This window comes from Sylvia atricapilla, chromosome 2 (genome assembly GCF_009819655.1).
Source record: "Sylvia atricapilla isolate bSylAtr1 chromosome 2, bSylAtr1.pri, whole genome shotgun sequence".
Taxonomy (NCBI): Eukaryota; Metazoa; Chordata; class Aves; order Passeriformes; family Sylviidae; genus Sylvia; species Sylvia atricapilla.
In genome coordinates, this window is record NC_089141.1 from 38,700,314 (window position 1) to 38,723,383 (window position 23,070).

A 23,070-nucleotide genomic window follows, 5' to 3' on the forward strand; every position below is an offset into this window, starting at 1 on the left:
TTGGTTTGTTTGGTTTTTTATGTCTGATTTGTGCAACCTTTTGGCTGTGGGCAGCCAAACAGACATATTAGTTGTATTTTGAAGTTTGAGAAACAGAAGCAGCTTCTCTCTCCTGGTAAAGCCTAACCTGGCTGAAGCCATCACTAGGAATTACTTTTAACAGCAATTAGGGGTGTGATTGTGTAAAATTATTGTAAGAAATGAACTGGCCAGTGCAGTGTGACTATCTTGTAAGCTGAGCTTTAGGATACAGAACATCTAAAGTTTTAAGTGAAAAGCCTTGTCATCCTCAGCTGACCCAAGCTTGATGTGTGCTGACGACAGTTCCAAAAGATTATATTCCTGTCTGTTGTGTGTAATGCCCCACAGGCAGGCTGAGAGCCTGTCCTGACAGCATCATGTCACAGTTTTTTTTCTATTTAACAGTGGTAAATTTTAGTCAAGTATGTTGTCCTTTGTCTAGAACAGAATATGCCTACATGGGCCATCAAAATGCATGTTTTACTTTTAGGAATGTTGCTGGAATCTGGGGAAATGGTTGGGAACATATTAATTGCAGGTGGGCAAGTGTTTCTATTTTGAATACTCTCAGTAAGACCACGTCCACACCTTTTTGGATTCATACTGCCTTGCCCATGATGGTTTGGTGCTTTCTTTATTCATGGCTCCATATAACCAACACAGGCCTGCCAGCATAAATCAGTTTCTTTGAGCAGCACTGTGATGAGAACATTGTTCTCAACTGGAGATATCGCAGATTAGAGTCTCAGACTGGACATCACCCAACAACACAAGGTATGAAGTGTAAGAGCATTGCTATATTCCCATCCAGCATATGAAAAATAGGCCTCTGAGAGAACTTTACCACCCTGGAATGAGCAACTTATGGTGATGTTCACATAAATCTCACCTGTATAACACAAAGGTCTCTGTATTTCTCTGCCCAGTTATTTCTGATTCAATGTCAAAGGTGCTTATTATGCTCACTACCTGCTTTTCTTCCAATCTAACCCCTTGTTTGTAGCTCACTGATGCAGTGTTCTGATTTCCTGACAATGATTTATTTCTTTTTCTTTTTTCCTGCACAAAGCAAAAGGAGATTTTAGTCATGAACTGTCTGGGTAGGTATTTGAATTGAGTGTGGGAAAACGCAATAGAGTGAGACTATTTAAATGACACTGTGAGAACTTCCTCACTGATATGCCTGAATGCTAAATTGGTGGAACTATTGTACCCATAGAGGTGAAAAGGTAACTTGCTTTTCATGGTCAGAAAAACATGATCTATGACTAAAAGGCTCATGATGGTATTTCCATAATGAGCCCACCCCACACTGGCAAGAAATTGAAATGTTGCCAGTTTTAAAGGATATACTGGAATTAAATGAAAACTCAGCACTACTTGATGTCTTCTATATATGCTTTAAATGCCTCATACAGAGCACTGTAGGCTCAACCCAGGGAAAAAAAAAATTCCTAAATGTGAGCAAAAAAATGCATCAAGGGAGCAGCACTGCTCATGTATTTGAAGTTATGCAAGTGCTGCATTAATTCCAACAGCACTTAAAGACTATTTTCTGATGGTATTTATTTTGTCCTTAAGGTAAACAGATAAATTTTAACTTAGTTATTAATATCCATGCAGTCACCTTTTACTGCATGTTTCTGTCTAAGCATCTGAGAAGCTAAAGTACCATTCTTCATATAATGTCAAATCTAATAAATTAATAATGTCAATCTAATAAATTAATAGAATTCTTTGGAAAAAAACCCACATAAATTTTAAACAAAAAAATACCTAAAATATTAGAGGGTGGTTTTTTTTTTTTTTCCTTTTCATCTTCCAAGGGAAAAAGAGAAGTAAACTAAAAGCAAATCTCTGTCCAAGCCAGGTCACCATGACACAAAGCAGTACAAACCAATAAATCCAGCAATGCTGACAGTCCAGCCTGGCAGTATGCTCACAGGCTTCCGACTGTGGAAAGTTGGGAGGGCTTTGGCTATTAGCTCTGTGGCTGCGAGCTGACTTCTTGGAAGGGAAGAAAGGTCAGCCTGCCACAAACAGCATGTAAGGCAAGAAATCTGTGCTTGGGGTGGAGGGCAGTCCCATCCTCTCCTGCTCAGCAGATAAACCAAACTTCAGTTTGGGCAGGGAGGAGAGGACAGGAAGGAAGGATCCCTGCAGGATCCCTGCTGTTCATGCTACTGACACATCACTGGTAACTGAGATAAATATTTGGGTGAACACGGGAAAGCAGCTTACCTTCCTAGCAAAGGTAATGGAGAGAGACCTATTACTCTACTTGAAAAGAAAGAAAAAACAACCAAGGTACTAACAAGGCATTGACTGTCAGAAAATACAAATTTAGGTCTCACTTTCACTGTTGCACATATAGCACAAGAAGGCAAAACCACAGTGCAGCTGAAGAAACAGCTGCAGATCAGAAATCATGGTGTGTGTTTATTATGCACACATATAACCATATAGATAACCATATAGATACAGCTGAGATCTTTGAAAACATGAGCCAACAGTTTGATCTTTTGTGTTTCTTAGACCACAGTGAGCACAACGGAGCTCAGCTGCAGAGCAGCTCACAAAGAGAACAGCTTGCAGGGGCTGGAGGTCTCAGCCCTCCAAACAGGTGAGCTGCCACAGCCAGGCACTTCAACCTCCAAAACATTGTTTAAAAACTATATGATATCTGTACAGAGCTGAATCACTGCAGTAGAGCTCAAAGGAAGCAGATGGTTTCATGGGTTGGTTTGCTTGCTTCACTACCTGAGTGCTTACCAACAGAAGGTAATGCTGAAGGGCTTTGGTCAAAAATACTTTACCTGTATAGAACCGGAGAGGCTTAGCTTCAGGCACAGCCTGTATCATTCAGTGCATGAAGAGCTTCTAGTGATAGATAGAAACAAAAGCCTGTTGAAGATGGCTGGCAAGCTTCCTAATTAATACAATAGGTTCCTTATCTTCAAAATGTAATCAGACACATCCTAAATATTGGAAAACAAGAAAAACCCATCTGCTGAAACCTCTTATTTCTAGTGTATTAATGCACCACAAGAAGATCCAGCATTGCTCTGCCTTGCTCAATATACTGAGAAGCTCTACAGGATGCTTATTTAGACCTATTTGTAAAGCTCAGGTCAAAAATGCTTTGCTCTTTAAAATAAAGGACGGAAACACATACAACTATAAAACCTTGTACTCAGTAAAAAAAAATCAAGTAATGGCTCTATGAACATTGTTGCAGGGTTGAAAAGTCATACAAGATTTCTGTAGGGAAGAAAGAAATCAGGTGTTTCGATCAGTGTTCATAGAATCAGAATAATTTAGTTTGGAAAAGACCTGCCAAGATCCTTGACTCCAAGCTTTGACTGATCTCCAGCTCATCAACTAAACCACAAAAGTCCAGTCATTCTTGAACACTTCCAGGGATGGTGACTTCATCACTTCCATGGGCATCCCCTTCCAATGCTCGACCACCCTTTCAAGGAAGAAATTCTTCCTCATATCCAACCTAAACTTCCTCTAGAACAGCTGGGGGTCATCATGGCCTCTCCTCCTGTCAGTCGTTACCTGGGAGAAGAGGTCAACCACCCTCCTCCCCCACAACCCCCCAAGCTACACCCTCCTTTCAGGCATTCAGACAGTGATGAGGTCCCCCTGAGCCTCCTTTTCTCCAGGCTGAACACCCCCAGCTCCCTCAGCTGCTCCTCACAGCACTTGTGCTCCAGACCCTTCCCCAGTTCCACTGCCCTTCTCTGGACACGCTCCAGCCCCTCAATGTCTTTCTTGCAGGGAGGGGCCCAGAACTGACCCCAGGATTTGAGGTGTGGCCTCAGCAGTGCCCAGTACAGGGGGACGGTCCCTGCCCTGGTCCTGCTGGCCACACCATGGCTGATCCAGGCTAGGATGCCATCGGCCTTCTTGGCCACCTGGGCACACCTGGATCATGTCCAGCTGCTGCTGACCAGCTCCCCCAGGTCCTCTTCTACTGTTCATGAGTCTATGTAAGCCAGAGCAAATGGCAATATCAAAATGGACACTAAAGGCCATTTTATAATCTGGGCTAATAGCTGGAATTTTCTTCTGAACTTCAGACAATCACATAATGATCACAGTCCTTTCGGACTCATAGCAGACACAACTACCCTATCATTCTATCTTGTGTAGTGAATTAATCATGGCCATGAACTTTTGGGATTTTTTTCTGTGAGATAGAGATCTTTTAGAAATGGAATTTGAGATTGTTTTTAACCTATGTTATCTATTCCCTAAAGGTATTTTTTCTTCCTTTTTGATTATGCCTTTGAGACAAATATAGTGCATTTCAGACTCATCTGCCATGTTTATGGGACATGGTGACATGACAGCCACTTAGGGACTGAGTAAAAGGCAGATATAAGCAAATCCATGCATTCCTAAGGCAAACATACTGCCTGCTCTGTCTTCTAATTTCAGAATTAGGGTGATGAGGAGTAATTTTTAGTGTGGGAAGTTTCTGTTATCAGTTTAATCTAAACAGTAACATAGACGGTCTGCTTACTCACTGGTAAATCATGTGGCAATACTTCAGTTCTAAAAGAATGCATGGAAACACATGGAAATAATGTTGTTATATGAAAGTGGAGTGGTTGAAATGGAATTTTTTACTGAGCATCACATTTACTGAATGCAAACACAAAATAAAGAAAACAAAACTTCAGGATGTATAAATAAAGGATTTTGTGCTATTTATTAAAATATAATTGCTTTAAGGATCACAGTTAGAAGTCAGACTGTATTGAACATGAAAGACATTGCTCTCCTGGGCAGTTAAAAATGACAAACCTAGTCAACTAACACGAAAGTTTGTCCATACCACTTCATCTAGGGTCACACACTTGCACCAGCTCTAGTGGGTTTTGTACTACTTTGTGGGACTATCAAAAATGCTTTTATTCCCAGTTGTAATGTAGATTCTTCTTCGTTTGCTTTAGGAAATTATGACCAGGACACCTTTAGATATTCCTGTATCAGTTGTCAATATTTTTTTCAAGAACCATGATGTAAGTTTTACCAACAAGCAACATCACTTATACTTTTAATGAGGGGAACCCTGATTTAGCTGGGGATACTGAATTTACATCCCAGGGGCCTTTGTTCATGTGACAAGGATATGTCTGTACAGACCAGGCTACACACCACCAGCAGGACACGGTCACACAATGGGGGCATCTAGCAAGTCATGGGCAAAAGCAAAAGCATAAGGCCAGAAGTATCCAAACATGACTCACCATTTCCTATGTTTACATAAAATTTCTAATGACTGACAAAATTTGTCGCATTTTAATAGAATCATAAATTCTTCTAATTCTTCTCAAGGTTTATATGTTTCTCTGTTGTTTGGAAATATCTACAATTGACTGCCTTAAATGCATGAGTTGCTTCATAATCACATCAAAGGAACAAATACCACCACATTATAATTTTTCAGCTCAACATTCCCTTTTATGTGAAACATATCATTTTTCATGAATGTATAAAGCTGATTGAGTCCAATTCCTTTTTTACAATTGTCCCATTTATAATGGCATGCTTTTAAAATAGAAACTATGTAGCTCCACTACATCATACTGAAAGGAGTCTGATGTGCATCAAAATGTTTGCAGTCATATTTTCCATTTCTTTTTGCATCTAATCTCACTATAATTTGATGCTAATGGCTAATTGAGTGTTCAGCTCTGGAATTCAAAACGTTAAGATTATTAACAGTTGCAGTCAGTGAAAACATCTCTGTTTAAAGTTTCTGAAATACAGAATGCAAGAGTTGATGAATTTAATATTACAGCTAAGTGATCTAGTCTTAGCAAGTGCTAAACTTTTAAGGAAAAATAACACAAACCAAAGCTGGGTTTGCACACATTACTTTGAGTGTAATACATACTGCAATTTTCCTAAACTTTCTGATTTTTGAAGAAGAGCTCCACTGAATGCTGCAGAAAACAGTCTGCTGGACTTAAGAGTTTCAATGCAACATAACCACAGATGAGAGTATGAATGTATATTGTATGCCTAGCACTTTAGTTACTCATGGCAGCATTGCAGTAATAAAAAGTAAAGTATCTATAAGAAAATGCGGGCAATATTTATTTTAATTCCTCCAAAATCCTATATGATGCACGTGCCCACATTTACCCATGCACACAATGTACTAAAGTAAAAATTTTGCACCATGTCATACCAGAAATTCAAGAGTGTGCAATGTGTAAGAAAAATGTGTAACTGTTGTTAGAAATCTGGAAAGTCTATCCATTGTCATTCAAATGTATATCTAAAAAGCAGCTTAGACAAGTTTACAAAACATTTCTTATGACTGCTGTGATTTTTGCAGTTAGGGAATCAGGAACTCACAATATGTACATCAAGCTTGAATGGCTTGTGTATGTTACAGGTATAAAGCAGTTGGCAAGGTATGTCAAATATGCTGAGGTCCTGACATTGCAATATCTTGACCAAAATAAACAAACAAAAAATGACCCAGGCATCATCTCTATGATAAGAGAAAAGACATTTCACTTCTTGTGAAAGAGAAGAGGTTTCACCATCCCTGCTAGAATCTTGGGTAGCTGGGCAGCAATCACCTCTGACATCATCTCAGGGAATTCAACGCTCAGTGCACGAGACTGGAGAAATGTGTTCAAACAGAAGAGATGGAGCTGTTTCACCAACTGGATTTGATAAAATACAAACATGATCAATCAGGCTAACAGTAATGCAGCCACATAAACATGCTATCAATCACTTATCTCACACATTCATCAGCTGATATAATTCTATACCTTACCCTGTCCTTTCTTGAGTAAGTAATGAGAGTGTTTGTCAAACCCTATTAATGGCAAAAGACATACACAGAGCTATGGCATGTCATACAAACCACTGCTTCACTAATATTACAAAGTAGTATCACCCTCACTCATGACATATGTGACAAAAGACAGCAAGTACTTAACAAGCTTCAACCTTTCATCTTACTGTCACACTCAAGCACTGTGTGCTTTGGTCACTACCTGCTATTTAAACACTGCTCTGAGAGACAGCATTTACAACTTACCTGTGAGCTTTGCTATGGTTTTTATCATGATCATACCCATGTATGTTGCAAACACTGAACTCCACAGACTCCCATCCCTTGAAAGCAACTACTCAACACGTGACTATTACATCTCTTCCGGCATCTCTGAGAGGTTCTAATTTTTTTTCAGACGAGTGACCATTATGTTGTCAACTACCATACTATTTCTGCTATCCTAGGCTTTAACATCACACTGTCTCCAGAGTGATGATTTTTCTTTTCTTTGTATCTCCCATCACTTTATCAGCCTGAGCTGAAACAGGACTTGAATGAATATAGTCCATGGGCCAAATATCACTTCGCTATTTTGCAGCAAGTCTCTCTCCTTCTTTCTCTCTCTCACAGATTATTTTACTGTATGCATTTGAAAGGAAGAGACTGAATTAAAATAAAATGCAGATTTGCTGAGTTCTGAAGAATACAAAGATGTAAAGATCATGTCCACCTTGAACACCCTGGGAGCTCCTCACAACCAGCATTGAGTGCAGAAGTGCCCAGGGCTTGGTATCTAGAATTCTCAAAAACTACTCAATTCTCAAACACAGATATCAAAAAAGCAGTGGGAAATAGACACATAGAACCAGTTGAACTAAGGTTGCAAAGCCAATCTTGGTTGCCTTTCATTAATGTTTAGTAGTCTTACTTTGCAACTTGAACTGCCTATTCCTCACACTATTTTCCTGAATAAGTACACACATGCTCACACACACATATACACCATCCCTACCAAAAGCCACAACTATACTGGTTATGTTACACTAAAAATGAAACAAAATGGTAGCACTCTAATGCATGTTTCACAAGTACTTTGATATTGTACACCACAAAATATGTGCACAACATATATACTGATGCTGAATATCTAGCTATCTATTCAAACAAATATACACAACAAAGGAAAGTTTTTTGTTTTCTTCTGTTGTTTAGCAATGCTGACTACTCCCTTCCATAGAACTGCTTTCAAGAAATACCAGCTCCTTCTTACATAAAGGGCAGAACACATTAACAAATAAGCTTACATCATGCATGGAATCCATCAGTTTTGTAAGTTGATAGAAACGCTGGGAGTTGGCCACAACGCCCTTCTGCCGCAAACCAATTGCCTTCACCAGTTCTCTGATGTAACTTGTTCTCATCTCATCAAATTGGCTTTGACTTCTTAAACCTTCCAAAGGAACTAAAAATAAAAAAAAAAACAGTTGGGCTCTAATTTATTCTGAAGTCAATGAAATCTAAAGAACAGGAAAAATTTACAGTATTTCATGCTGTACAGTGCAATTCATTATTATGTGCCAGATACTTCTTCCCATTCAAGAGTTACTCCATAAACAGTGATACAATTAGTTAAAAGGATATAGGTGGAACAATCAGATAATTTTGCTAATTGCCTGTATCTAGAAATATCCCTAAGCTTCAGTCACATGTGTTTGCTAGGAAAAAGAAGTCTGGCTAAAAGAACCACTCCTGCCTTTGAGGGAATATGTTACTGATTCTTACACTGCTGAGGGTCTGCCCTCTTCACAGCAAATTTGTGGCAGAGAGATCTAGCTGGAGTGCTTCAAAATGGAATCAAGGAATGAACTAACAGCTCTAAAGTAGTGCAGACAGTAAGGCTGCCAGGGCTCAGGCCTCCTGCTTGAACCTCTTTCACTTAATAGAACAGATCAGAGTCTTAAAGGTGAACAGATTTTTAGAAAAAATTAACAAGGAGGGGAGACTGGTTGAACTCCCTCTTCTCTTAAAGGTCAGGGGTGAGAATCAAAATGAGGACATGGAGAGAACACTGAGGAAAAGAACCTGTTAGTGGCTGCTAGTGTTAAGTGTCATGGAAAAAGAATACCTTAATTTTCAAAGCCTGGATGATTCAGTACATTTCTTTATAGCGAACTAAGTTTTATAGTGAACTAAGGAATGTTTTCCTATTAAGTGACTCTGATGGAGTTTAGGGTTAGAGGGAAGCTATTCTTGACTTACACCTCTAAACCAGCAATTAAGTCTTACTTAATTTACTGTTAGTATACAAAAGCCTGAAATGGTTTTACTTTCACATTTGAAGAAGATTAAGATGAATATCATGACTGAAATAAAAGTAGACATTAAAAAAACCCACTTTAGAACAACAATGAGGTTACACGGCTTTTTGAAAATACTTTTGTGGAATTATATTTATACAGTACCAAACGTTTACTAAATGTCTCAGCAACAACTGTTAGGTGTGTTCCTTTTCCCAAAGATCTGACAAATTGTTTTTTCCTATAAGACAATAAATGCAGGAGAGAACAAAAAGCAAAACTCATCAGAACAGGTAGAAATACTTTCTTTTTTTTTTTTTTAAGTTATTTCTTGCATATACCTAAACATATCATGTTAAAAAGCAGCTTCTGAGTGCAATGCAGTTGACAAAGAAAGGTAACTTGATGAATTCTGTTAAATCAATGCACTCAGAAATGAGAACGATTGGACCAACCATTTGTAATGCTTTTTAGAGTTTATCATGAATTTTCTGGAACAGAGATAGCCGAAATATCACAGATTTATTTTAATTTAACTGAAATTTCAGTAGACAAGGGAGTTTATTTGTGATGAAAACAAGGTGGAAATTATTTAAAATAGGAATACATTCATATTCTAACAAGGCAACAGGAGTTACATCAGACAGGGATTTTTATCCACATTACCTTTTCTGCTTTAGCAGAATGCATGGTATTTTGCTATTCTTTTAGCAATTTCCATGTTCATATGAGCTAAATTTAATCTTTTCAAACTTATTCTCTGCTGAGACCAGGGTTTTTTGTAAGAATGGGTTTATGCAAATACCAGCCAAGTACAGACTGAGAGGGACTAAAATTTAATTCTTTATCAATTACTTAAACTTTGTAAAGCCAAGAAGCAGGTCATGAAGGATTTGCACATCTCTCCTCAGACTCCATTGTTTGTTGAGAACCTAACTTTTACATTCTTTCAACTATGTTTTTCAAAAGTGCTTATTCCCATTTCTAACAACACCTGTTAGAACTTTAAAAATTTCAATCTAGGGATTCATAACTAAGAATTATGGCCTCAGCAGATGTTAATGTTAGCATTTCAGAGAAAATGTTGGAAGATAAGTTCACCAACAATGATATTTCCCATGTAAAGTGGAATGCAGCTGTATGCTGCTTTCTTTAAAAGATCTGTATGATTGAGTGACCATGGATTTTGTTTCCAGAGAAACAAACCAAAGAAAAATGTTTCCATTTGTTTATATCTGTGCTAAACTTCACCTATTTATAACTATAAAAAGCTGAATAAATGTTAGTATTGTTTGTCTTGTCCACTTCCCTAATTCTTTAGAGCAAACATGCTTTAAGATCTTGGTCAAGATAAAGCCCTCAGTACTGATAATTTATTAAATATTTTAAAATATATTCTAATACCTTTAAAATTGTTTTGGTTTGGTTGAGGTTTTTTAGTGTCACTTGATGTTTCCAGGCAGAAATACTGCAGAGTTGTTTTGAAAATACATAACACAGTATAGCCATATGCCAAAAGGGATCCAACATCTCGCCAGTGTCTTTATACACAAAAAAACCAACAATGAATCATGAATTCTTTGTTCCTTATAAACATTAGAAAAAAATGTTTTTTAGTCTTAGAATACTAACATTCCATCCAGGACATTTCCATTTGTTAAGCCGGAGAGCTTAACAATTGTCAAGTTAAACAACATGGTTTAAAGCTCTTTTAGTAGCGATGTGTTACAAAGAAGAAAAAGAACCTACTTGTGTTGAGAAGTAACAGTGCTTTCATACACAGGAACTCTTCTTGGCTAACTTGAAGTCTGACAAATTCCTGTGGGAGTTGCCACATGGATAGACACAGGGAATAGAACGATGATTCTTTCATCCTCTGTCTTACACCCAGAAAAGGTAAAAAAAATAAATTAAAAACCATGAAAACAAAGACAAAGAATGGCTCCAGTACTAACTCCTTGAAAGAAAGATCTTGTTAGCAGTTTATCTCATTACAAAAAAAATTAAAGATAAGCTTATACACATAAATAATTTTCTTATTTTTTTATTCCTATGCTCTTTTTATATTGTAATGAACGTGCTACAATTTTGGATGTTTAATCTGTTACTGCTATCCAGAAAAAAACCCAAAACTATCAAAGCTAAATGCTAACCACCAAAAATAAGGGGAGTTTATTAACCCTAATGATTAATGTGAACTACTCTTTTATTTTAGAAGTCCATACATTCTTGTATCTCTGTAAAGATTTCAAAGCACAGAACTAAAGATAAACCTGAAAGTCCATAGAAAACTTGTTCTTAGCTTTTGCAAAAGCTTGTTCTTAGCTTTTGCAAAAACGTCTGTATCAAAATTCTTTGTAGCAACTCTAGCCTGGTGCTTCTAGCAGCAAAGATATGTAGCATGTTATGCCATTAAAGAAACAGTCAAAAATCTTACATGCTAAGTAAACAGAGATATAATACAACCTTTTCTAAACTCCCACAGAAGTAACAAACAAACAAACAAACAAACAAACAAACAAAAAAAAAAAAAAAACCAACAAAAAAAACCCACATAGGAAATACATAAAACTGTGGGGGTTTTGCAGCACTTCGATACCACTCTTCCCTTTGTGATTTTGGTATGCTGAGTATGTATTGTTGCATATATATATTAAGAGAATAATTTTCAACTGAATTGACTGCAATGGTAGCATTACAAAATTTCTAATCTAGGCTGAATTCACAGCATATTAACCTGATGATCCAGTAACCTGGACTGATTTTAAAAGGTTGCATCCCAATCCAGATAAATTAAGTACATAAAAGGAAAATTAAATTTTGCTCCCCCACCTGCTAAGGGGTTCAGATCAGCATTCCAACCTGACTGCAGATAGTAAGCTCAGCAATCAAAACAAAATATATTTTCCATTTAAAAAAGACTTTTCAATGCATTGAATTTTCTTCTTGTTAAAGTGTTACTGTTATCTTCAATGAAAATTATTTCAATGTTGTTGAACATGTGATATCTCATACCAGGTCTTAAATGACATAAACATAGGAATTTAATCTTTTAGACCTGAATAGACTTGTCTCTACATCTACTTTAATCCTCCATTTCTATTAATTTTTGGTAGCATCTCTTCTTAATTATTATCTATGAAGAACAATAGCAGCTTGCAGGGTTAGCAGCTTAAATGCTACTCTTACTCAAATTTTCAGACACTGCAAAGTAAAATCAACAGTAATTCCTTGTAAGGTGTCAATACTAAGAAATCTTTGTCAAACTAGCACTACTGGCTTTCTTGATCTGAAATGGATGTGACCAAACATATCCTTCCTGAGAAGCATAACAACTCAGTTCAATAAATGATAGATTGGATGAGACACAAGCTTTGGACTGTGGTTTCATGGTAATTATGAAACAACTATGGTGTGCATTGCCCCTGCAGAAGGCATTTCTATTATCTCTTTCCACCTCTAGGCACACACTCCTGTGATTCTGGCATTAGTGCCTGCACTCTTAGGTGGTGAGTCATTTCAGGGATCCCTCTACTTGCTAATGAATGGCTTTTTCTGGGGTACTTCTCAGGCATATAAACTCCTCATCTGACAGTGCAGCCAGAGAGTGCTTGGTCCAGCTTAGCTAAAGTCATGGGGATACATGACCAGGACAGTTAACTTTTTTGGCAGTGTTCAGCAGTTACTCTTGTTTAAAGTGAACACAAAAGTACAAGCTTAGACATCATTGTAAATAACAAAGTTGTTTGCATTTTACTGATCTAAAAGCTAACTAACTTACTTCCAATAAATAGTTGCAGCTATGATTCAGTGCATCAGTTACTTTTTATATCTCTTTGTTTATAACATCTCTAGTATGGCTTTGATGAGATGTTCCATAACCAAGAGAGGAATATATCGTCAGCACCCAGCACAGATGATCTTGAGCTGACAGTAAGAAGCTGTCTCTGGTGTATTATAAGCAGAATTCAGAAATCTCAACAAGATTCCCAAATAAAGTGCCTAAAGTCTTCTTCATAAGGTGTCAGCAGTGGTCCACAACCAGGAGTCCACAATACTCCAAGACACAACATTACTGCATAAAGCCATCTCACTCTGTGTTTCTTCTGGATGTAACCATAAGATGCATCAGACTATGTTGGGACAACAATACAGTCAAAAGTTCTTTCAAACTCATCACTTCTAACTCTTTCAATTTGGACAGCACAATTAATAAAAATGGGAGAGGAAAGAATTTATTACTCAACAACCTCACAGTGATTTTCAATCCTCTGGAAGATCAAAGGTCAGGAGCTATAGGGTCAGCTCTACTGAATATCTTCTATAAAGAACTTCCCTGGGAGATCTTGCACATCTATTGATTTTAAAATCAGGTGCCTAGATCTTCTGCAAATCTACCTCCTAATCCTTAAACAATATGTCTTAAAAAACAGCTGTTTTTCTGTTTTTCTTTCAGCTTGCTTCATGGCAGTTCTTTTAGTATTTTAAGAAAAAAAAAAAAAAAACCCCACAGAGAAAAATATATTAAGGAAAAATAAAGATTGGGATTAAATTATGTTTTACTGTTCCTGGCAACATTCCATGACTATAACCAAAGAATATAAAATTGTGAGTCTGACAATATTAATTTGCAGAGCTGCTAAACTGACAAAGACTGAAATGACAATTATCTAAATTAAACAGCATAGTGAAGGAAAATACAAGCCAAAAAGCCCATCCCCCAGCAGAAAAAAGCAGCCTCATATAAGTTTTCATTGACACTAAAATTCTTACTTGGTGAATATTTTTTACATTTTTCTAACAACGAATGCACTTTTCTAAGAATAAATGCACATTAGAAAATAATTTTTATCAGAAAGTGTCAAAACTAAGCATTTAGATTATAGGCAAACTATTTGCAAAAGCCAGCCAAACAAAAACAACCAAAAAACCCCACACTCATTTCTGTTTAGTAAACATTAACTCATGACTTACTCAGATGAATTGAAGAAAATCTGACAGCATAATTATTATTTTTTTTCCTCTCAGAAAATTAAAATACTATTTGAACTGCTTTTGCTTGATCATGTATGCAGAATAGTTGGGTGATCCCACAAAATCCCTCCCAAAGTTACTGGACTTTGATATGGTCAGAGGACTTGGTTGTTAATTTTGAAAGAGATCAAGTAATGAGTGAAATCTTGGCCTCAATGGAGTCACATTCCCATTGGCACATTAAAGTTCAAAATGTTATTCAGATAACACAAGAGCATTCTACTTACTCATTTAGAATCAGATCTGGTGCAAAATACAACATCTGACCACTGACATGTTTGTATGATCTCCACCCCATTGCAAAAACCATTAGACTCATCCAGGAATACTGGATGAGGGTTATCTGATCATCGATATGCAAATTCCGAAAACCTGGAAATGAAATTAAAGATAAAATATATCATAATTCTCATTTAGACTGCAGCTAAGTGTGTAGAGATTACAAATCTAAGCTATCAAACTGAAAACACCTAGAAAGACGAGCTGTTTTGGGGATGTAGCTCTCTGATGCTTGGGTAATGACTGCCTGTCTTACTTTGATAGTTAACCTCTTGTTTTTTTGTTCTCATCCAGTATTTTGAAATATTCACACCAAAATTTATTTTAGCAAAAATGACTGTTTCAGAGGATTTTCCTTTGGCAAAGATATGACAGTTTCTAACATGATCACTGTAACCAAATCACATTTAATGTTGATAGCTTGAAAATCAGCGTTCTTAACATAAGATGCAGCTGTCACACAAAAACATCCATATACAAGTATCTTTCTTGCATTCAACTAAAGAGAACCATATTCAGTTGTGCACTTGTGTTTGATAACTTTCGCTCTTTGATAGATTTAAAGACTGCCATGAATAATCTGAGTGAAACCAACAGCTTCCTGCCACTGAAAGCAGTGCTCTGTTCTTCAACATGTGGTCCTGTTACCTCCTTCAAGGAAGCTTTGGCACTCATGGTGCTCCTCAGTGAACTGGTTTAGTTCCTGAACACATCAGAAAAACACAGAGGGCTAAAAGAAAGATTCCTTTTCTTCTCATTTAGTGAAATGAATCGATTCACTCAAGAGGTCTGGTAAGTGCCAAATGCAATGGGAAGAGCAGTGATTGAGACTACTGCTTCCTGCAGCAGCAAAGTGTCAAATCGAGCTCACATAAAACTGTATTTTCCAGGCTTTCTGCTCAATATATTGATTTCTATATATCCCAGGATGACCATGATGATCTCTATCACCATACAGAACACATACATACATAACATGGATTTTTTTTTTCAATCCAGTTATGGATCTTAAATTTAGTTACTCCTCATTACCAGTCTGTTTGTGAGTTGCTTAGTCCTAGTTGGTATTATTTATAAAAAATTTTCTTTGTTGCTTTCAAAAATTCATTTAATAATAAGAAGAATAAAGAATAAGCTGATATTACAGATATAAACAACCTTTTTATATCAAATGAATAAATAATAGAGTAACAGGGGCTGGAGTAGAAAGGCTGTTATAACAATCATACACAGGAACTCTCAGAGCTCCTGCTTTCTTAGAGTGAATCGAAATATTTAGATAGATTCTTTCACATGTGCTTGCCTATTAAAATACATTTGATAAGTTACATTATCTGATAAGTGAAAGCTTAATAACTTTGGAATTTGTAAAGAATTAACAGGCAGGCAATAATACTATCTTTAGATTGCTCCTTCCACTAAATACTTGCTTAACTACAATTCACTACATATAAGAAATTAATTACCTGGTAGTAATTTAGACCACTTGACTACACAAAGAAGTTGCCTCTCACAAAGATGATTCAGACTGGTCAGCAAGGAACTTGGTGTTTCGGGTTTTGTATTGTCATAACCAGCATAGACAACTTCTGGCTCAATGCCTCGTAAAACACTTATCATTGGGGGAACAAACTGTATTTCTTGATTTGGAGAAAAGGACAGCCTTTGGGTTAGAGACTGGCTTTCATCTTGAAGGGCTGCGGGCTGCTGGAGTGCAACGTCTAATGTTCTCACAACCTTAATTTTGTTAAACTTTTTCAATTTTCGACCTGAAAAACAAAATTGATGATCTGTTAAAAAGAGGTACATACATTAGTATTTTCCACTAGTGTTGGATTACACTTTTAATCTATACAAGGAAACTAAAACTGTCTTCAGAATAAGTCCTCTATTTTTTGACTGTTTATGTAATTGAAAAATGATAATGGAAAATTCTTAAGAGCTTCTCCCTCTGTATCCTACTCCCTTCACTAAGGGATGAAGAGCACCCACCCACTAAAATTATTGCCATGAATTCTAGGTTACAGTAACCTCATAAAGTGTTTTCTGGTTCAATTCCCACTGTTCTGTCATATGCCAACAGCTGAGCCAGCTGGCTCTAAAATTAAGCTTCTATTTAATGTCAGTTAAAGTTACTGCTTCTTTTACTCCCTAATATTCAAAACTAAAAATGTTAGCAATTAATTACTACACACAGAAACTCCTTTCCTCCAGTTTCCTAAAAGTATTTCAGTCTCCTAGCTGAATCCTATTTTGATGCCCAGGGGATGAGTGAAAGACCAACAAATACTGTAAAACAGCATGTCAATACTTGGAATATATTTCATTCCCTAAAGCATAATTTCCCTTTTTCAGAATTTTTAATTGTTATTTCCATACTGCAGTGGTATGAACAGCACTAGTTAAAACAAATAATAGGTGAACTGCCTTGCCAAAATAAGCACAGATACATGTGGTAAGGTTATGGAAATACACAGGTTTAGGTAGCAATTCTTCAAATTTCTTTCATGGAGATAGTCCAGTAGTGCACCCTACAGACACAGAACATCAAACTTTCAGAGATTCAAAGACAGTTACCCTCAGTGATGTATTATCAGATTGAATAAAAAGGCAAATCCACGCAGAGGTGACTACATGGAACACATCTGCTTTAAATAGATCCTCAAAGGTGATGAAAACCCTGACAGATCTTTACTTCTGCCAAACAAGTCTGTCTTAGGGAAAATATGGTCAAAAAAGGCAATAAAGGTACTGATACTTATGGTATGATTTACAGGACATGGGGGTAATGGCAAAAACAGTAACACTAATCATGCAATGACATTTAGGGGTCACATTCCCGCTAACTTTATTGTAGGTTTAGTATCAAGTACCCCAACAATTATATGCTCATTTTATCACTTGTGGCAAGAATAAAAATATTTCTGATTAGAGATTTCTTAGTGAAGAACCAAACACAAAGTTACATCTTGTGTTACAACTGAACCAAGAAAAAAAAGTAAAACAAAAACCCACAAAAGAATAGACAATTTATTATGTCAAAAGACCTAGAGCCAATTTTTATTATAACAAACCTATACATAGTCATAGACATGCTGGGAATTTCCCACTAAGTATTGTGTAGGCATGAAGGAAAACAGAAGTAACAATGCATTTGATAGTCCATAAATAATGATTTCAGGTATTTTCAGAAATAATGGCTTCAGATACTTTTACAGTTCAGAGAACAAGCAAAGAAAGAAACCAAACAGAATGCTTATCACATGGAAATGTTAGTAGTTAATAAGTACCCATGTTTCCAAGTGACTAAATGTATCAGAATTAATGTCACACTGGTTTGCAGAACTGCTTATGTGTTTATTGCTAATTATGTTGCTTAACAGCCACCAGTAAAAGAACTCCCATTTGTTACCTACTACTGGAGAGGTGACTATTAATAACTCACAACAAACTTTCCCATCTATGAGAAGGAGACCAAATCAAATTAATAAAAACTCTCAAGGACACAAGGAAAACATGAGAGGTTTGACTATAGCTTAGTTTTTCATTTGCTGTTTACAAAATACCCAGGTAAGTTGTGCTGTAAGATAAATAAATGTCTCCACTTAGTCCCATAAAGAGCAAATAATACCAGTCCACTCTGACAACTACTTTTCTTAATACTATAACCTGTATGTGCATATTTAGTCAGCACACACTTTTTTGGTAACATTTTCATTATTTTATTTTAAGATAGATAACCACTCAAGCAGTTTCTTAGTACTCATTGTTCCTCTACCTATGATTTCTACACTTAGTATGTTTATAGTGTTTATCTTCTACATGTATCTATAAAACATAAAAAATATAAAATCTATTTATTCTCACTATATTATGATTTTCTTCTTACTACCTAATTCTGTATTTTATTTTCTTTTTACTAGGTATACAGAATCATACAGACAATCAGACATTACTAATGGCAGACATTTTATATTAAAAGGGCTGGGTTTCCAGAAGTCTAACATCTCACTACCCTTCTCCTTACCCTGTAATGAGGTGAAAACCATCAATGATGTATTATTCTTGACAGAACACTAAGACTCTTACTTTAAGGTCACTATGCTCTTGTGTTTTGTGTAGAAAAAAAAGGCATGTACACCTTAGGGGGTGTATATAGCATAGAGAAAGCAGCAAAGCGCAACTAACACCTCTTGGTTTCAATAAACCTTTTGATCCCACCTCAGAAAATATTACCTGGAAAATTAATTCACCCTTTTCTGCATGTAAATACCGCACTGCGGACCAAAAGCTGACTGAAATAATGAAGAACATAGCAATTTAGCAATACAGATGAACAAGGAATCTGTGATAATCAGCCTGGGAAAATTACAGATTCACTCACAATAAATAAGAGAGTTGAGTACTTGTTTATTCCAGGACGTGGTCCAGCTACCTGCTATCCTATTGCGTTTAAGATTAGAAAGGGGATAGATTAATGTCTCAAGTTACGAGGTTATAATACCCAAAGACAATTAACACTTCCACAGGGAATGAAAAATACGGCACCATGAAGTGCATCTTTTTATTGATACTTTCCTTCCATAGATTAAGAAAGAAGAAACAGTCCATACAGGGAAATAAATTACTGAAGCTATTTGTTGCTGTTCTATAATTTACTTACAACTTATCTAGAATTGGTCTTAGGACAATTTAGGGGTTTGAAATTGCTTTGAATTTAGGGTTGAAAAATGGAACCATTGTCCATGTAATAAAATATGATACTCTTATCTATATGGTTATCACTCAGTGACATTCAATGGAAGATAGGTGTACTTCTCTAAGAAAGAAGTTTAATTTAATAATGTAGTAATTTTTGGAATCTTATTATTAATATCCTGTAAAATCTTAGTGTTTCTCATTTTAATTAAGTAAAATAGTAGGTCTTCATTTAAATCAAGGCCAGCATCAAGAAACTAAGTTTCCAGGGTAAAAGAACAAAAACATTTCTACGTAAATTCTAAACAGCAGAAATCAGAAAATGTACAAAAAAATCTTGACTTATCCAGGCTGTAAACACAAGAAGAGATTTTAAGTATTGCCGATTCTCATTCATTTAAAATACACAAGGATGTCTCTAAGTATGTAATTTATTCAAGAATTGGAAACTTGTGTATGGACATTTTATCACAGAATCATGGAATTCAATGGTGGGAAGGACCTCAAGGACTATCCAGTCCAAGCCTCCTTGGCAAAAGCATGGTCTAGACAAGATGACCCAGCACCTTGTCCAGACAAACCTTAAAACTGTTCAACAGGGGAGAGCCTGCCACTTCTCTTGGGGGATAAAGTCAATGGCTAATTTTTCTCATTGTTAAATATTTTCCTCTCTTGTCTAATCAGAATCTCCCCAGGAGTAACTTGTACTCATTATTCCTTATCTTTTCCATTGACTGCTTGTAAAAAAGGAGTTCCCATCTCTGCAGTCACCCTATAAAGAGTGGAACATGGTCATAACGTGCCCCCTAGGTCTTCATTTCCCAAGGCTGAACAAATCCAGTTCACAGAATGAGAGAATCACAGAATCATTTAGGCTGGAAAAGACCTCCAAGACCATTGAGTCCAAACTTTGACGCATCACCAATTTGGCAACTAGAGCACTAAGTGCCACATCCAGCCCTTCTTTAAACGCCTCCAGGGGTGACCCCACCATCTCCCTGGGCGGCCCATACCCAAGTTTAACAATCTTATCTGTGAAGAATTTCCTCCTGATGTCCAAGCTGAGATTCCCTTGGCACAGCTTGAAACTATGTCCTCTCGTCCTGTCACTGGTTTCCTAGGAGATGCCAACCCCCATCTTGCTACAACCACCTTTCAGGGAGTTGTGGAGGATAAGAAGGTCCCTCCTGAACCTCCTTTTTTCCAGGCTAAACAATCCTGGCTCCCTCAGCTGCTCCTTATGGAATTTATGTTCAAGACCCTTCCCCAGCTCCGCTGCCCTTCTCTGGACACGCTCCAGCCCCTCAATGTCTTTCTTGCAGGGAGGGGCCCAGAACTGACCACAGGATTTGAGGTGTGGCCTCAGCAGTGCCCAGCACAGGGGGACGGTCCCTGCCCTGGTCCTGCTGGCCACACCATGGCTGATCCAGGCCAGGATGCCATCAGCCTTCTTGGCCCCCTGGGCACACCCTGGATCATGTTTGGCCTTTCCTCACATGGCAGGCTTCCCAGCCCTTTGATCACTGATGTCTTTGGGAAAATTATGTAAGCCCTGTAACACCCCGTATATGAATCATACTGTGTTGATCAGCACATCAAGTCATGGGAAGGAAATACTGCTCACGTGACACAACAGAGGAATTATAAGAAATAGCAGATGAGCAAAAGGAAGAAGGGTAACAATAACTATAGAAAGAGTATTAAGGTTAACAGCCTATCTTAAGATTTTGTTTACCATTTGAATTTTAAATCCTCCTATATATATAGTCTCACTCCAGTCTTCCTCATTTTTAGTCTACATCTGTCTTTTCATCTTTCCGTACTAAGCACTCTATTTCAGTCTGCATAAAACAATTAGCTTCCTAATCCCCCCAGAACACTTAATCTCAGGTAGCTGACAAAAAAAGAAATAGAGATAACACAGTCACAGCTCCACTCAATATTCCCTTTATTCCATTGCCCAACTGTTCTCTTCTGCTTTCTATTTGCTGATGTGGGTGGTGATATCAGGGCAGGGATCTGATAAAATGCCATGTCCTTCTAAAAACTCAACTGCACAGTCTTCTCAAAAACTGAGACAGCTTTGATTAGGTATACTTAGGAGAAGATTAAGCAACATAACAAACTGACTAAATAAAACCATCTAGAATTAAATACAAAGAAAATATTTACGCTTGCTTTGTAATAGCTGAGAAGAAAAGGTGACCTGAAAAGGTGATGAGAAAGATGAAGATTTTACCCTCTTTATACCTGATAAAATAAAAGTCAGAGCACCTTTATCCTCAGGTTTTGTAGCAGGACATAACATCTTGCTATGAGGATACACTAATGATGACATACATTCTGATCAATATTGCTGGCAAAAGTGTCCAACTTTTTCTGTTTCTAGTACCTACACCCAGAGCAAAATGTATATACCAAAAAAGACTAGGAAAACCAGCATCCATCAATGTGCACAAAGAGTAGAATGAAGTCAAGCCTGCTGGCAACTTTTCCTACGTAGCATTACTGTGCAGAACAATGCTGAAGCAAAAGGACAAGACAATGATAATGAGTCATCTCACACTCTTCTGCTCATTGAAACCGCTGCCTGCGATGTTGAAACACACAGAGTTTAGTTATTGGTGTCACCCAGGGTATCATAAATGAAAATTCAGGTTAGATCATCGTCAAACTCTCAGCTGTGCAAAATTCAGAGTCAGGAATGAATTTTTATCTGTGTTAATTTACAGCCATTAAAATCATGGAATGGTTTGGATTGGAAGGGATCTAAAGATCATCTAGTCTAAACCACCTCCCTTAAGTATGTATATATTTTAGAGGTCAAATCGATCAAACAGTGAATGTTCTCCCAAATTTTAAAAGGCAGGCACATCTGCCAACTCCTCTTCCTGAGTCTTCATTCTTACTCTGTATTTTCCACAGCCTACTCAGGACCTCTGCCTCCTTGGCTTTCTCCTCTTCCAAAGTCTGGCAAACAAAGCTTTAGGTTCTGCCTTTGTAAGAGTAATACTCTTTCTCTACTGAACTGCCACTCCAGTTTTAAAACACCACTTCAATCAGAGAAGGATCCAAAGGACATGTCCTGCTTTTGTTCCTCTCCCCTCAGCCCAGTGGCACCAATGTGCTTGTCAGCTCCATTTTTTTTTTTTTAACTGTGAGGTGGCACTGACTGACCATGTAAGAATGACACAATGGCCGTGTGTGCAGAATACTCCAGCTCCATGGAGCTTGCATTCAGCTTACAGGAGCTGGAAACAGAGCTGTGCAATCACACTATCAGTCTGAAAACTATATATATGTTTTAAATTATCAGTGAATGCTGATCAGCAAGATAATGAAAGGATGTAGAGTATATAGTGACAGCTCTTCCTGCAGGGATAAAAAACAATACTTAAATATGGGGGAGGGAATGTAGGGTTGAGCACGGAAGAGAGACAGACAGAGGGCTTCAATGAGCTAAAATGGATTAGATTGGAAAAAAAGCAGGTTTTTGTTTTCCCCACCTTTTTTTAACTCTCTTTAGGAACATATTCTTTTTATCACTTTTATATGGCCATTTTCTTACAGTTTTAGCCATGTATTTTCAAGCCTTGTGCTGATCCAAAATATGAAAAGAAAATACAGCAAAAATAAGCATCATTCCTGCCTGTAAGCACAGCAAAACTTGCCATGTGACTACCTGATCATACACCACTTTCTCCCTGTAGGTTTTTAAAAGCACGGTGCTCAATTTCATTTAATGATACCTAAAAAAAAAAACAACAACAAAAAAAACCAAATCTGTTACAGAAAAAACTAATACAAAGATGGGATTTCTCAGCACCTAGTATGCAAAGCCTGCAATATTGGTGGAACCACTGCCTGGCCCTCTCTGGTGGAAGAGAAGAATATAATTTTGTTGACATGTACTCAAAGCAATGA

At 37.1% G+C, this 23,070-nt stretch overlaps 2 protein-coding genes across 2 annotated transcripts in view; both read right to left on the reverse strand.

The window, feature by feature from the left end:
- Positions 1 to 23,070, reverse strand: part of ANGPTL5 (angiopoietin like 5) — a 510,199-nt gene that overhangs the window by 224,982 nt on the left and 262,147 nt on the right. The window lies entirely within an intron of this gene.
- PGR (progesterone receptor) overlaps positions 5,902 to 23,070 on the reverse strand; it is a 31,842-nt gene continuing 14,673 nt past the window's right edge. Inside the window, exons 4-8 of the mRNA XM_066312954.1 lie at positions 15,915 to 16,217; positions 14,397 to 14,541; positions 10,885 to 11,015; positions 8,143 to 8,300; positions 5,902 to 6,719 (exon numbers count right to left, since the gene is read on the reverse strand). Of these exons, the coding sequence (XP_066169051.1) occupies positions 6,564 to 6,719; positions 8,143 to 8,300; positions 10,885 to 11,015; positions 14,397 to 14,541; positions 15,915 to 16,217 (893 nt within the window). The 3' untranslated portion in view covers positions 5,902 to 6,563. The remainder of the gene's footprint in view (positions 6,720 to 8,142; positions 8,301 to 10,884; positions 11,016 to 14,396; positions 14,542 to 15,914; positions 16,218 to 23,070) is intronic.